A 15,628-nucleotide genomic window follows, 5' to 3' on the forward strand; every position below is an offset into this window, starting at 1 on the left:
GTTAGTTTTATTATACATTTTCGATGATTTAGTCCAAATGAAAGGAGTAGAAACAGAGTGGAGTTAAATTGCACTAGATGCTGATACAAGGTCAGTTTTACGTTTCCAGTGTTTAGTAGCGACGTTAAGATAGATGAGTAGTAAACTGATTCTAGATCTATGCATAATGTAAATCCGCCCCAAAAGTAAAGAAAATATTCCCATATGGGTAAACCAATCAAATTTCTGTCACTAGGCAGAATTTTCCCAGACGATACATCAGCTCAGTTACTGGGCAGACCAGTCATAACGCCTCCTATCAGAATAATCTTTAGCAAGAAAATAAAGCAATTGAACCAATAGAATTTAAGTTACACTTGGTATCTGAGTAGAATTAGAACAATCCACCAATTGGAATTGACGTTTGCTTTGTAGTCAGGCAGACATAACATAGTTGTCCAATCACAAAAAAATCGGAAAGGGGATTTTTGCTGTAGCTTTGGCTCAGGTACTTTCTTTTTCTTTTATAAAATAAATACTTAAATGCGTTTTATCATATATATCACAGAATAGTATGCGCAATTTAAACATTACTTTGATATATTGTTGAAAAAGTTTGAATTCTGTTACAATTCATGTTTCAAATGGTGTTTCATTGCTTGCTAATGTTAGCATTTAAAGCTAGCCCAGCTAGCTAGCTATCAAGCTAACGGTAGTCACTTGCTAAGATTAAATAACAGCATTCAGTGAATCTACAAGTGTTGAATGCCTGTCGAATTAGCTTTGTTATATGTGCATTTCTATTCCCAGAAACTGACAACCAGTGTGTGGCTAGCCAGATGGCTAGCTAGCCACAGTGAATTGAAACATGTTGTGTCGATAAACCCAGAAAGCGGGAAGTATGCAAATTGCAAGTGCATTACCATAGAATGGTATACGCCGTGACATGAAAAAGCCATTGTTAACGGTCTCAAATTATTAAAGTTGCTAGCTAGCTAAGTAGGGGAAGCGAGTAGCTTGCAACGCTAGTGAGAAAAAGACCCGTCATGGCTGGTAGTGGTACTCCAAAACCATGCCTCATAGTATTTCGGCACCGTGCAACTGTAGTGGCAGCCGGATGAGCCAGTTTCACAGCGGCTGCACTCTGTCATTGCTCAATGCGCCATTGCATTATGCCTATCACGCTTTATATTAAGGAACACTTCTGTTTTAATTATCCTACTTAATCGCCATATTGTCATGTTTTGGAAATGCAGACAGCATCGTGCATGTTTTACTCCCATTTATTATTCCAGACACTGATAGTGCCGTAGTGGGAGTGTCCCTGGCTGTTCAATTGACTGATTTATTTTCTATTTTGGTGACAGCCTTGTAGCTGTTGCACGCTTCACTGTACTTGAGCTTGGTGTCAAGTTGCGTCAATTCAAATCTGGTATAGGAACAAAAAGAGGTCAATACACGTCTTCTAAAATAGACTAGTATTTTAATTAATGCAAACACTTGAATGGTAAATATGATGTTCCTATATACGGGCTCACTGAAAAACCACGCAGGGCAGACAGAGAACTGAGCCATTGTTATAAGTTCTTCTTTAAATACTCTGACAGAGATAGTTCCCGCTCCCTGCTGGGCCTGTCAGAGTAGAGGCTGGGTGTGGTTTAGACCTACCCAACCTATCGTTGGCGCACAGGCTGGTCCCAGCCCCTTGGCGCTTCACTGTTGCCGGGCATTAGTCGTTATCTTTACAACTTGTCTCGACCCAGCAACCTCAGACATAGTTTGTCCTTCTTTGTAGCAGAACACATGTCCTTGAGCGGTTTAACAAAGAGGCTGTGTGTATGTGAGTCACACGTCTGTCTCAGCCTAACGGTTCCTCACATTAATCACAGCTTGTTATGTTAAACAATCTATATCAGTACAGCACAAACCTATTATGTTTAATCATTAATGTATTCTTTCTAAGCTAGGCATCACATCTAGTTGTAAGAAAATAGAACCCCACATTGGCTATACAGTACACACCAGACTTTATCATAAAAAAATCAAATTTTAAAAATGCTAATATTGATAGGACATTGAATATATTGACACAAAAAAAATCGACTATTTAACTTTTGCAGTACTATTCATCATTAAAAAATCCTGAATTAATCGTGAATAAGGATGAGTGAGAAAGTTACAGAGGGTCAAAGATCATACCCCCAGCCCAAGACATGCTAACCTTTCACCATTACCAATAATAGGAGAGGTTAGCATGTCTTGGGGGTGTGATCTTTGACCCTCTGTAACTCTCTCACTCATCATTATTCACTATTCATTCAGGATTATCCGTAATCCTGGTAGCATCCACATTAGGTTAATGTAGAAGTGTTTAGAAACATATTCTGTTCTTATTTACAATAAAGTGACTCCAAAATGACACTACATTCTTTACCATTCATTTACATTGGGCACAAAATAATCTGAAACAACCAAAACGAAGTACAAATGCACCCAACAAGTTTGTAGTCACAAGCTTGATGTAGTCATTGCGTGCTATGAATATGGGACAAAATACTAAACTTTTGACTACTTTATTTATAAGAATCTTTAGGCGTGTCAATCATTTTGACCCCTAACTTTTTGAGAAAAAAAGTATTACTTGTTCAACAAAATCTCTTTCTCTGAGCAATTGTATTAGTATAAAGCTCAGTATTTGAATTCTTTATTTTATACAGTCATTATTACTTATTTTTTTCAAGGGTGTCAATACTTTCGGACCCCACTGTATATCATTCCATTCCTTCCAGTTCTCTGCTGCAAATGACTGGTACGAACTGCAAAAATCTCTGAAGCTGGAGACACTTATCTCCCTCACTAACTTTAAGCATCAGTTGTCAGAGCAGCTTACTGATCACTGCACCTGTACACAGCCCATCTGTAATTAGCCCACCCAACTACCTCATCCCCATATTGTTATTTACATTGTTATTTATTTTGCTCATTTGCACCCCAGTATCTCTATTTGCACATCCTCTTCTGCACATCTATCACTCCAGTGTTAAAACTAAATTGTAATTATTTTGCACTATGGCCTATTTATTGCCTTACCTCCATAACTTACTACATTTGCACACTGTATATAGATTTTCTATTGTGTTATTGACTGTACGTTTTGTTTTTGTTTATTCCATATGTAACTCTGTGTTGTTGTTTTTTCCGCACTGCTTTGCTCCAGGTCGCAGTTGTAAATGAGAACTTGTTCTCAACTGGCTTACCTGGTTAAATAAAGGTGAAATAAAAATACAATAAATATCTCTCTATTATGCGTGGGAATACTTTGGAACAGATTTCCAAAATTTAAATAACTTAGAGCTGGTTTGTTGGTGTTTTTACAGTCTTTTATGTCCAATAATAAAAATAAAATGTTTTTTTGCTAAAAAAACTTTGAGGGCCAAATAAAATCAGCCACAGGCCAAATTCGGCCCTGATTTAGGTTGTCCACCCACTAGGTGAAAATGCAATTAGTGACGAAGTTTAACTTCCTTAATGCATTTGACCAAAATAAATATGATTATTCATGTTCTGAAGCGTTTAGTGCGGTCTTTCTCTAACATATCATTAACATTGTCTCCAAAAAGTCGGATTTCGTAAGCTAATACATCCGATAATAAGCACAGAGCTCTGTTGACATAGCGGGGCAGGTTTCTCGTAACAACTTTTGAGGATTTTACATTTTGTGCTTGTCGTCTTCAAAGTTGTTTCCGCGGGTCACAAAATTAGCATGACACAAGCTGAATTAAATGTAAAAGGATTTTGAAAATAAAAAGCTTGGTATACGCTCAGTGCTCTGTTGACATTTCACAGAGAGACGCTTGTACAGAGATACGCTTGTTTTCGAATTAATATGAAAAGTGTATACTAAAATATGAAAATACTACGTCATGTCTCAAAATCGATATCCATCTTACCTCATGTAATTATTGCACAGAATCCTCCATTGATTTCGTCACCCTAATTCTGGCCATCCTAAAAGGGTAAAAACTCCAATAACATTTGAACGGATTATGATAGACATGAAGTTTGGGCCCATTGGTTTTACATTTTAAATTGTACATTTTTAGTCATTTAGCAGACGCTCTTATCCAGAGCGACTTACAGTTTAGTGAGTGCATACATTTTCTTAGAGCATTATCTACACTATTAACATATTATTTTACCCATTGGTCAGAATATGCGTTTTTGATTGGACACCCTACCTACATCATTGCATTGCATTCAATCTTATAATTGAACCTGGCTGACAACCCCAGGGTGAAGGAAGTTTCTGATGAACTCCACCAACGGAGTGGAGCAGAGAACAGGCTTTGTGGAATTAATCTCTGACTACATCGATTCGCCCAAGGTTAATACTTCAAAACATTTAAATTACGAAACCCTTACCTTGTACCTATGTTTTTCCTCTGTAATTGCGTGCCTTTCTTTGTTTTCTGAAATTCATACTTTTTCAATAAACGTTAATCAAAAACCACTGACTGTTTCCTTGTTGAGATTCAATTGGCACATGAGCCCTCTTAGAGCAACAGCAATGAACAAACAGTCAGTGGTTGTATTTGACTAAAGTTTATTGAAAAAGTATGGATTTAAGCTGTTGGGTTCTAACTTGAAATATGTTACCATATTAGAACTGGGTGTATGGAAATCTACTGAGTGAGAAAGAGGAGTGCAGAAAGTTTACATTCTGTCAGAACATGTTATTGTTAAATCTCATGTATCCTATGGAGAGGAGAAGGGCAACAGTCTGGTTTCAGTCACTGATAAGGTAGGATAGCCATGAGTTAGAGAGGAGTGAGGAATGCGGGCCGAGGTCAGGTCAGATGAAGTGAGAAGGAACAGTCGCCACTTGAGTTCCTGCCTAGCAACAGAGATGTATTGGCTGTCCAGATGTGCAAGGAGGAGACTGCCTAAAAAGAGGGTATAAATATATGGGCCTGTGTAAACATGTCTTTGTCTTTTCAGCTGTTTGAACCAGTGGGTGAATAAACTTGGTTTTAGCTTTGACTGGTTGTCCGTTAGTTTTTCACTGTTTGTCAGAACCTAACAAAGCAAACAAAGAAAGGCACACAACTACAGAGGATACACATAGGTAAATTGAAGAGTTGCATAATCTTTTTTTAATTTTATTTTTTATTGACCTTGGGCATGTAGTCGGAGCTGAATTCCACAAAGCCTTGTCTCTGCTCCACTCCGTTGGTGGAGTTTATAAGAAAATCCTTCACCATGGAATTGAGTTTAGTCAGCTAAATTGAACCCTGACAACCCCTGACAACTCATATCAGTACCACCATCATCATAGTCAGGTATGTTCCTCAGGTGTTACCTTCCTAAAAAGCTGGTATTGTCAGTTTCCATTTTGATTTAATTGGAATAAAAAGAAGGCTTCTTCTTGTGTTCTTGGGCCGATTATCAGATGAAAAATCACTAACATTGTGCATGTCCAATAACCAGCTTTATTGGACGTGGAGGGATATATTTTCCATTCTCAACAAAAACTAAAAGTTACTTTTAAAATGTAAAATGACAGCCCCCAGCCAAATGCCACAGTGCTTAGAACAGTTTTATCACATTTACCCTCTCCTAATTTCAGAGGCCTCAGGGTGCGTTTGCCACCGCTGTGTGAGCAAACAATGACGGAGGACAGGTTGAAGGCGGACCCCTCCAAGCGGGAGGGGCTGGACTCAGGAGAGGGAGACACAGAGCCTAGCCTCCTGCTGCAGAAACTAAAGAGCAACATCTCGTAAGTCCCACCCCTCTGTCCACAAAGCCACTGCTTAAATCATCAAAATGGACAATCAAGTATTGTGTAGTATCAGCACCCTCTCCAACATTACCTGCCATTTATCTCATACACCTTATCCATCAGTGTCATTAGAAAGTCTTCAGAAATGTGTTTGTGTCTAACTGTAATTGTTGTTTCTTTTCGCAGTAAGAATGTACAGGGCAAAGTGGACGTTATCCTGGTGAGTGCCAATACATCTTTGCTATTGCATTGTGTATGAATTGCCTTGTCTATGAATGGTTTAAGACCCAGATTTGCTCCTATGTCTCGCCTACCCACAGCAAGATGTGCAGCGCTTCTCTGACAACGACAAACTCTACCTTTACCTCCAGCTGCCTTCTGGCCCCAGTTCAGGGGAGAAAAGGTGAGCATCATTATCATCAGCAATCATTCTGGGTCTGGCACTGTATGATTGTCCTCCTGGTGGGACATATTTGTGGCTCTTCAGATGACTGAAGAGGCTGAATTATGACCCACAAATCCCACTGAAGAGGCCAGTGGATGTGGTGGTAGTGGTTGATAGTGGTTGATGTTTAGCCTCTCCTTTCATTGTTGCTGTCACACCCTGGCTCTGGGGACTCTATATGTTGAGCCAGGGTGTGTAAGTCTATGTGTTTTGTTTCTATGGGTGCTATTTCTATGTTGGCCAGAGTGGCTCCCAATCAGAGGCAACGAGTGTCAGGTGTTGCTGGTTGTCTCTGATTGGGAGCCATATTTAAACAGGCTGTTTTTCATTCGTGTTTGTGGGATTTTGTTTCCAGTCGGTTTGTGTTAGACCGTGAACTGTCACGATATCGTTTTGTTGTTTTGGTCGTTTGATGCTAATAAAGAGTATGTTTGCCTGCAACGCTGCGCCTTGGTCCTCATCTGTTCCTGACGATCGTGACAGAAAATCCCACCAGAACTGGACCAAGCAGCGAGTCGAGGAGCTATCGCCAGGGAAATCCCTAGCAGATCTCCGTGGCAGCCTCGACTGGGTCAAGCCGAGTGAAGAGCAGAGAGGGTGGACTTGGGAACAGTGGAGGAAGAGTCTCGACTGGGTCAAGCCTAATGAAGAGCAGAATGGCTGGAGTTGGAGGCAGAAGAGCGAGAGTTGGGCGAGAACTATAGAGGCCTGGCCCACGGGGAGGAGAGACCCCCAGAACATTTTTAGGGGGGGGCTCACGCCGTGGACGACGGGGCAGCAGGAGGCCGCGATGGAGCGGTCCAGCGGGTGTGCAAGGGAGGCCGCCAGGTTAAGGGGGCCACTGGTCACAGAGGAGAGGGAAAGTGTGGAGGCACGGCGAGAGGTACTGGTGTGTGTTACCAGTCCGGTCCGGCCCGTTCCTGATCCCTGCATAGGGCCAGTGATGTGTGTCCCCAGTACGGTCCGGCCTGTTCCTGTTCCTCGCATCGAGCCTGTGGTGCGCGTCGCCAGCCCGGTCCGGCCTGTTCCTGCTCCCCGCACCGAGCCTATGGTGCGCGTCGCCAGCCCGGCCCGGCCTGTTCCTGCTCCCCGCACCGAGCCTATGGTGCGCGTCGCCAGCCCGGTCCGGCCCACTCCTGCTCCCCACACCAAGCCAGTGGTGTGCGTCGTCAGTCCGGCACGGCCCGTGCCCGTTCTCCACGCCAAGCCAGTGGTGTGCGTCGTCAGTCCGGCACGGCCCGTGCCTGTTCCCCACACCAAGCCAGTGGTGTGCGTCGCCAGCCCGGTCCGGCCCGCTCCTGCTCCCCACACCAAGCCAGTGGTGTGCGTCGTCAGTCCGGCACGGCCCGTGCCCGTTCCCCACACCAAGCCAGTGGTGTGCGTCGTCAGTCCGGCACGGCCCGTGCCTGTTCCCCACACCAAGCCAGTGGTGTGCGTCGCCAGTCCGGTCCGGCCTGTTCCTGCTCCCCGCACCGAGCCTATGGGGCGCGTCGCCAGCCCGGCCCAGCCTGTTCCTGCTCCCCGCACCGAGCCAGTGGTGTGCGTCGTCAGTCCGGCACGGCCCGTGCCTGTTCCACCGGTGCCTGGTCCGGAACCGGTCAGCTGCTTCACGCCGGAGCTAGAGCAATCCGCTCCACCAGTGTGCAGTCCAGCTCCGGTCAGCGGGGCCAGACCGGACCAGGGGTACTTTGGGGGGTTGGAGAGGGAGTGGGGATCAGGTCCGGAGCCGGATCCGCCGCCAAGGAGGAATGCCCACCCAGCCCTTCCCTGGTTTGTTGATGTTCAGGCGCGGTCGCAGTCCGCGCCTTTGGGGGGGGGGTACTGTCACACCCTGGCTCTGGGGACTCTATATGTTGAGCCAGGGTGTGTAAGTCTATGTGTTTTGTTTCTATGGGTGCTATTTCTATGTTGGCCAGAGTGGCTCCCAATCAGAGGCAACGAGTGTCAGGTGTTGCTGGTTGTCTCTGATTGGGAGCCATATTTAAACAGGCTGTTTTTCATTCGTGTTTGTGGGATTTTGTTTCCAGTCGGTTTGTGTTAGACCGTGAACTGTCACGATATCGTTTTGTTGTTTTGGTCGTTTGACGCTAATAAAGAGTATGTTTGCCTGCAACGCTGCGCCTTGGTCCTCATCTGTTCCTGACGATCGTGACAGTTGCCACTTGTCCTCAGTGGCATGGTTGAGGTCTTTTTCATGTTGTGCAGCCCCACCGTGGATGGCCTTCCTCTATTTGTTTTATTTCCATTCAGTCCGTTAGATATGCATTAGGTGTCATGCAAGCAAGCATTGAAGCAGTGGTCCATCCAGAGGGGGTGTACTGTACCTACCTACTACTGTACCTACCTACTGGTGGTTTAAGGTTTGTAGAGAAGGAGTTTTGATCTGGGTGTAAATGTGTGCTTTTGAGATGCAGAGATTCTGCACAGGTCTGCGCAGATCAACAGATTTCAGCAGACCATTTAGATCTATGTGTCTCGAACATGCACACATCTCCAAATTCCCCAAAATATTTTTCTCAGTCTGGCAATGGCCCCACTGGCACAACTTAGGCGGTGGTGTATTTCTGCATCGATGTCAGCTTTGGAGGAGAGAACACTGCCAAGGTAAGGGAAGAGGTCCACGTTTTCAAGGGTGTTATTGTCAACATGTACACACAGAACCTCAAGGAGCATACAAAGCTCAACAAAGGTCAGAGATGTACTACATCTGTTTGACAACCAGTGACCCAGTCACATATTGACTTCTTCCCCAGTAACACTTAAAAATATTTATAAATGCTGCTATAAGTAGTTTATAAACTCTTAATTATTTAGTTTATAGTTTATAAATCGGTTAAAAATAGTTCTAACACAATGATTGAAATTGTGTGATTGTTATTTTGGTGCTTGCCAAAATGTGAGTGCACATTGTTTGTTATTGCCAGTGCCGCATTGTATGTTTGAGCAGGAATAAAACAGAAGCAACATGAACCGTGTGCTGGCTTTTCATATTATTATTTGTTTTCATTGTTGGGGCTCAGCACCAGTTGAGAGGTTTGGGATGTGCATATCTTCTTAAAAAAATATATATGTTCACTGCCTTAACTACACTGAACAAAAATATAAACGCGACATGTAAAGTGTTGGTCCCATGTTTCATGAGCTGAAATAAAAGATCCCACAATGCCACAGATGTCTCAGGTTTTGAGGGAGCGTGCAATTGGCATGCTGACTGCAGGGATGTCCACCAGAGCTGTTGCCAGAGAATTGAATGTTAATTTCTCTACCATAAGCCGCCTCCAACGGCATTTTAGAGAATTTGGCAGTATGTCCAACCGGCATCACAACTGCAGATCACGTGTAATCATGCCAGCCCAGGACCTTGTCTGAGACCAGCAACCCGGACAGCTGATAAAACTGTGGGTTTGCACAACTGAAGAATATCTGAACAAACTGTCAGAAACCATCTCAGGGAAGCTCATCTGCGTGCTCGTCGTCCTTACCAGGTTCTTGACCTGACTGCTGTTCGGTGTCGTAACCGACTTCAGTGGGCAAATGCTCACCTTTGATGGCCACTGGCACGCTGGAGAAGTGTGCTCTTCACGGGCAGATGGCAGACAGCGTGTATGGCGTCGTGTGGGCGAAAGGTTTGCTGATGTCAACATTGTGAACAGAGTGCCCGTGGTGGCGGTGGGGTTATGGTATGGGCAGGCATAATCTACGGACAACTAACACAATTGCATTTTATCAATGACAATTTGAATGCACAGAGATACCATGACGAGATCCTGAGGCCCATTGTCGTGCCATTCATCTGCCGCCATCACCTCATGTTTCAGCATGATAATGCACGGCCCAATGTCGCAAGGATCTGTACACAATTCCTGGAAGCTAAAGATGTTCCAGTTCTTCCATGGCCTGCATACTCACCAGACATGTCACCCACTGAGCATGTTCAGGATGCTCTGGATCGACGTGTACGACAGCGTGTTCCAGTTCCCGCCAATATCCAGCAACTTCTCACAGGCATTGAAGAGGAGTGGGACAACATTCCACAGGCCACAATCAACAGCCTGATTAACTCTATGTAAAGGAGATGTGTCGCGCTGCATGAGGCAAATGGTGGTCACATCAGATACTGACTGGTTTCTGATCCACGCCCCTACCTTTTTTTTGAAGGTATCTGTGACCAACCGATGCATGTCTGTATTCCCAGTCATGTGAAATCCATAAATTAGGGCCTAATGAATTTATTTAAATTGACTGATTTCCTTATATGAACTGTAACTCAGTAAAATCTTTGAAATTGTTGCATGTTGCATTTGTCCTGAGCAGCAGCAGCAGTGACCCCAGTTCCTTCAACACAGCTGACCAGCTGCACACCTGCAACTGGATCCGCAGCCACCTGGAGGAACACGCAGACACCTGCCTGCCAAAGCAAGACGTCTACGAGACATACAAGTAAGTTATTGTAATGAGGCACAGCTGTAACAGTGAATTAGAAATGTACTTGTGAACCCGGAATACCTGGACATCAATAAGAAATACTATTTTCGCTTTGCTACGGTGTGCCCTAATGAAAACGACCCAGCTAATGTTATGATCTCTTGCCCCTTAATCCCCCAGGAGATACTGTGAAAACCTGCAGCACCGGCCTCTGAGTGCTGCCAACTTTGGGAAGATCATCCGTGACATCTTCCCCAACATCAAAGCCCGGAGGCTCGGTGGCAGGGGACAGTCCAAATATCCTTTCAGTCTGTCAGGAGGTTGTTTTGGGAGGCCCTTTAAGTATTTGAACACAATTTTACTTTAACTTGCCGCAACTGCATTGACACCTGCAAATTTAGTATTCAAGCATTCAGGGATTCACCTATACTTCAATGCATCTTATTTGCATCCTATTTTTATATTGTTGAACAATGTGGGAAATGTGGATAGAATGATGCCACCGAGTACAAAGGATCAAACAAGTATTACCATAACCTATTGATAAGTGGAGAGGGTGAGGTTCCCCTTTCTGTTTACAGTTCATCCTTAACTCCTTCGCTGACACGTATTGTTATAGTGGAATCCGCAGGAAGACGGTGCTAAACATGCCACTGTTGCCAAACCTGGACCTGAAAAACGACCCAGTATGTATGACTAGCCAACTGCACTTCCTGGTTATATGATAGGACATAACTATTGCTTTTGCTATAGTTAAGTGCAAAAATGACTGTCAATGGTGATTAAGACTCTTCTTCCATGAAGTCGGAGCTGACGGAGCTGGTGCAGACCTACAAGCAAGAGGTGACGGAGGCGGCTTGTGAGCTCATCTGTGATTGGGCCCAGAAGATCCTCAAGCGTTCCTTTGACACAGTGGTCGAGATCGCCCGTTTTCTTGTGCAGGAGCACATCGTCAACCCGCGCTGCAGCCAGGCTGAACTCGTCACTTCTGCCGTGATGACAGGTGAGTCTCAGTGTCCTCATCTCCATCACACTGTGTTCAGTCATCTCCAATACCATCTGCAACCATCTTATGGTTGGAATTTCTTGTAACCATCTGTCATTTTTCTCTGTGTCTCACAGGAGGTCCTGCAAAGCCCCACAAGGTGATCAAGAAGAACCCAGTACCATCAAAAGGAGGTGGGCCGGAGACGGAAGGGAGCAGCTCTGAAGCTAAGGTAGCGCATCAACAATACCCTTTCAAAGACTAAATGCAAAGTACATAAACATACTTCTCGAAGTTGTAATAATAATAGTAATAATGAGCCATATCTACTCATATAGACTTTAGGTAACACAATGTTGTTTCTCTCAGAGGGATAAAGAAGTTGGGGATCAGTCGTCACCAGGGAAACTGCAGTCCAGTGACAAGCCAACCAAAGGGGCGGAGTCAGTACGCCCGGGGGGTCGTGACCTGCAGGTGGAGGCTCTGATGAAGCACCTGCCCCGAATCCTGCCTCGCAGCTCTGTCCCGGAAAAGTCCCAGCTTTCGGTGCGCTCCTCGCCCCCTTCGCTGGCACCCAAAGACGCAGGCGGCGTAAAGGTCATCACCATGACTGCCCTGCCCCAGCAGCAAGGGGGCGCTCTCCCCGTCATGATCCTCCCCCAGAGCGTCAGCCTATCCTACCCCGATAGGGAAAAAGCCCCGCCGGTTACCATGGCGCCTGTGGTACCAACGTCTGTGGTGCAGAGGGCCCGTGCCGTGACCAAACGGGCCCTCGAGGCTCCGGCTGCAGCCAGCGGGGGCCCCAGGCTGGGAGGCACGCCGGCCAAACGGAAACGAGGACGACCCAGGAAGCCACGGCCAGAGGACACCGCCCCTCCGCAACCGCAACCGCCCCCTCCGCCCCTACCCTCGGTCAACCAAGCCCCTATCATGAAGTCCCTCACCGGAGGGGTGATCCAGAAAGCTTGCTCTTCCTCCTCCTCCTCCCAGGTGGTGGAGGTCGTGTTCCAGGACCAGCAGGCCGTGCATTCGGTAGCGGACACTGGCGACCCAGAGCACCGGGGCGTGGTGCTCGAGTCTGAACCACGGCCCCTGCTGCTGCTGCCAGGGACCAGCCACGCAAACTGGGACATGAGCAGGGCCATGGTAGAGGTCATCCAGAGGGCCCCGAGACCACCCACCACCAAGAACAACAACAACTCCCAGTCTACCCCCCACCACCGCCTGCCCCTGCCCACTTTGCTGGAGGGTCGAGGTGAGGTGGAGATCACCCTCACCCCCATGGAGCCTTCGGACGATCTGCCGACCCCCACCGCCCAGGGTAGCTCGGAGGGCCACCCCGCGCCCGATGACAGCTCTAAGGTTGAAAGACCCTAGCCCTCCCAGTCCCGAGCCTCACCCTCCTTGTCACTGAGACTAGGGAGCACTAAGCGACGTTATACTATCCTCAGGGTGAGGATAACCACCCCCAATCCCCCATTCATCTTCTTCCAGGTAGCAAGCTTCATCTTGCTCCACACAGTCCCTCTCCCATCTTACCGATTGGTGGAAATCCGAGATTGGCGGCGCAGAGAGCCAAGAAGGATCGATGAAGCCAAACCACTACTAACCCATGTTGACCTTCCATTAGCCCTTGCAATTGACAATGTAAAAAGAGCCATTGATAACTCTTTGCTGTGACGCTAACTGCATGTTTTTCTTTGTAATTGTGAGCGAAGCGATAGATAAAGGCGGCTCCGTACTCCTGAGATCGGATTTCTTGTAGTTCTGATGATGAGGAGGGGGTATTTACGGGTTCGGACCATACGAGGTTCTAAGTGCTACTCTCCCTGAGAGGAACTCCCCTCAAAGCGTTCCTTTTTATATCTTTGGTTGTGTTATGTTGATGTTTGTAGTTGTGCTTTCAAATAGACTTCCAGAGTAAAGGCGTCCGCATGCTTTCCAGACGAAACAGTTTGGAAGAGTTTGTGCATATTTTATGATGGCATTTTGTGACGTTTTTTGTTCATTTTGGACTTCGGTAAGGTTTTTTTCGGCTGTTCGGGCACACTAAGACATTTCTAGAGGCAAGCGGAAGTCGGTAGCCGAAGTCCACAGCCCTTTATCAGTGATTGGTCAACAGTCGGGATTTTTCAATAAAGTATTTGTTGTCATTTAACGAGAGACGACTCGTTTTCATACACATTATTTAATTGAGAAATACTGCACCAAACATCTTAGTTAGATGTAAAATTGCGCGACTAAGATCTCCTCGGCAAAACGTCAAAACTAATGACAGATTTCTTGAGTTATCTTTGATTAATTCTGTCTATTTTGAGGAAGTGTATACTGGCTACGGCGTCTCAGGCAAAGGTATTTTAAGGGAGTATACAAGCACACTCTTTCGGTTTGGCTAGGCGCCAGCTGAACTGAAGCATGCTGACGCCTTAAGAAAGGAGAAGGCATGACTCACTGCTGGTGGAGCTACATTTAAATGATGCCCCTGGCAAGCATCGGAACTGGGTCTGTTCTAAAAAATTGTGTGACAAGATTGTGAGTTTGCCCCCCTTCCCCTAACCCCCTAAACTGGAGTGTGACGCAAAGCGAGCACTTACCTGGGCGTAATTCCAATATTACAGCACTTCCTGTTAGCGACTTAGCGTAGATGACAAAACATTATAGACACCATATAGGCTAGACTATGACAAACAGTCGTTTAGGCATGCCTTTGTATTTTGAATTTACAGCACCTCAGGCGAAAGCATCAAAGCACAAACCTGCGAGCCTAGTGTAAAACCTTGAGCGCGGCAAAGAGACTTCATGGAATATTAGCTGATTTGTATTACTGATTTAGTAAATGATTTAGCCTGATGCTAAGCTAATGCTAATGTAGGTTGCCAAGCTGTACCTTATTTATACACTTTAGGACTATGATATAATTTTCACAATTTCAAACTGTCTGGCAGAAACAACTATTGCTTAGCCACCATTGCCAAACTTTCAACCTCTGGCTTTATCTAGGGGTGCATACATAAGAGGATACTGATACCCTTCTATCCAAACCCAACATATCATCCAATGTATGATCAACCTTAAATAGGCTGGTTTTGTGTTTTTTTTATGCCTTCCATCCTTTGACAAGGGGAGATTTCAATTTGTAATCTCCAGCCTTAGCCCTTTTGGAATTAAATTGAAACAGATGACAAGAATATTTGCACTGATATGAAGAAAGCAAAAAGGTTAAGAGCCTGTTAGTTATAACTGATAATAGTAGTGGTTACTAGGAATTATAAACTGGGTGGTTCGAGCCCTGAATGCTGATTGGCTGAAAGCTGTGGTGTATCAGACCGTATACCATGGGTATGACAAAACATTTATTTTTACTCTTCTAATTACGTTGATAACCATTTTATAATCGCAATAAGGCACCTCGGGGGTTTGTGGTATATAGCCAATATACCACGGCTAAGGGCTGTATCCAGGCACTCCCCGTTGCGTCGTGACTAAGAACAGCCTTTAGTCGTGGTATATTGGCCATATACCACACCGCCTCGGGCTTTATTGTTTAATTAAACAATGACTAAAAACATGCTTTTTATGCTTGAGGTAGTTTTGGAACAAGCAATGTTAGCTTTATTTTTCAATGGAGTTGATGGTCAAATTTGACTGAATTGAGAATAAGCACTACGGAATTATACTTTATTATTAGTCTATGCCATGTTATTGTCCTTCTGTAAACTATGGGCTTATAAAGACACAATCTGGATGTAAATTCATGGTGCATACATTTGGTGCTGTAATGGTGATGACTCAAGGTTGTCTACACACTACGCTATTTCCCGGGAAAACAGGGATTCCCTATGTCTGTCTTCAAACCTTGTTCATAGAGTTTCTCTCCAGCCAGTATGTAGTACATGGGTGACCAGCCATAGACATACATGTGGCCAACCTTCTTGTGGGCAGGCCCTGTTCTTACACACCTGATTCTATTCTACTAATCAGCTGCTCATTATTAGCTAAATCAGTTGTGTTAAAG

At 45.2% G+C, this 15,628-nt stretch overlaps 1 protein-coding gene across 2 annotated transcripts; it reads left to right on the top strand.

Moving 5' to 3' along the window:
- Window positions 1-436: 436 nt before the first annotated feature.
- Window positions 437-13,762, top strand: LOC121571792 (DNA-binding protein RFX5). 2 transcript variants are annotated; one of them, XM_041883482.1, is made up of 10 exons: window positions 437-487; window positions 5,606-5,755; window positions 5,945-5,978; window positions 6,079-6,161; window positions 10,518-10,643; window positions 10,809-10,925; window positions 11,236-11,314; window positions 11,433-11,631; window positions 11,751-11,845; window positions 11,983-13,762. In XM_041883482.1, exons 2-10 carry the CDS (start codon window positions 5,646-5,648, stop codon window positions 12,988-12,990), a joined length of 1,851 nt encoding a protein of 616 aa, XP_041739416.1. In that variant the 5' UTR covers window positions 437-487; window positions 5,606-5,645; the 3' UTR covers window positions 12,991-13,762. The 2 variants fall into 2 exon arrangements, with proteins under 2 accessions (XP_041739416.1, XP_041739417.1); XM_041883483.2 differs by lacking the exon at window positions 437-487 and adding an exon at window positions 4,876-5,318.
- Window positions 13,763-15,628: the final 1,866 nt, after the last annotated feature.

This window comes from Coregonus clupeaformis, chromosome 8, assembly GCF_020615455.1.
Source record: "Coregonus clupeaformis isolate EN_2021a chromosome 8, ASM2061545v1, whole genome shotgun sequence".
In the NCBI taxonomy this organism is placed as follows: Eukaryota; Metazoa; Chordata; class Actinopteri; order Salmoniformes; family Salmonidae; genus Coregonus; species Coregonus clupeaformis.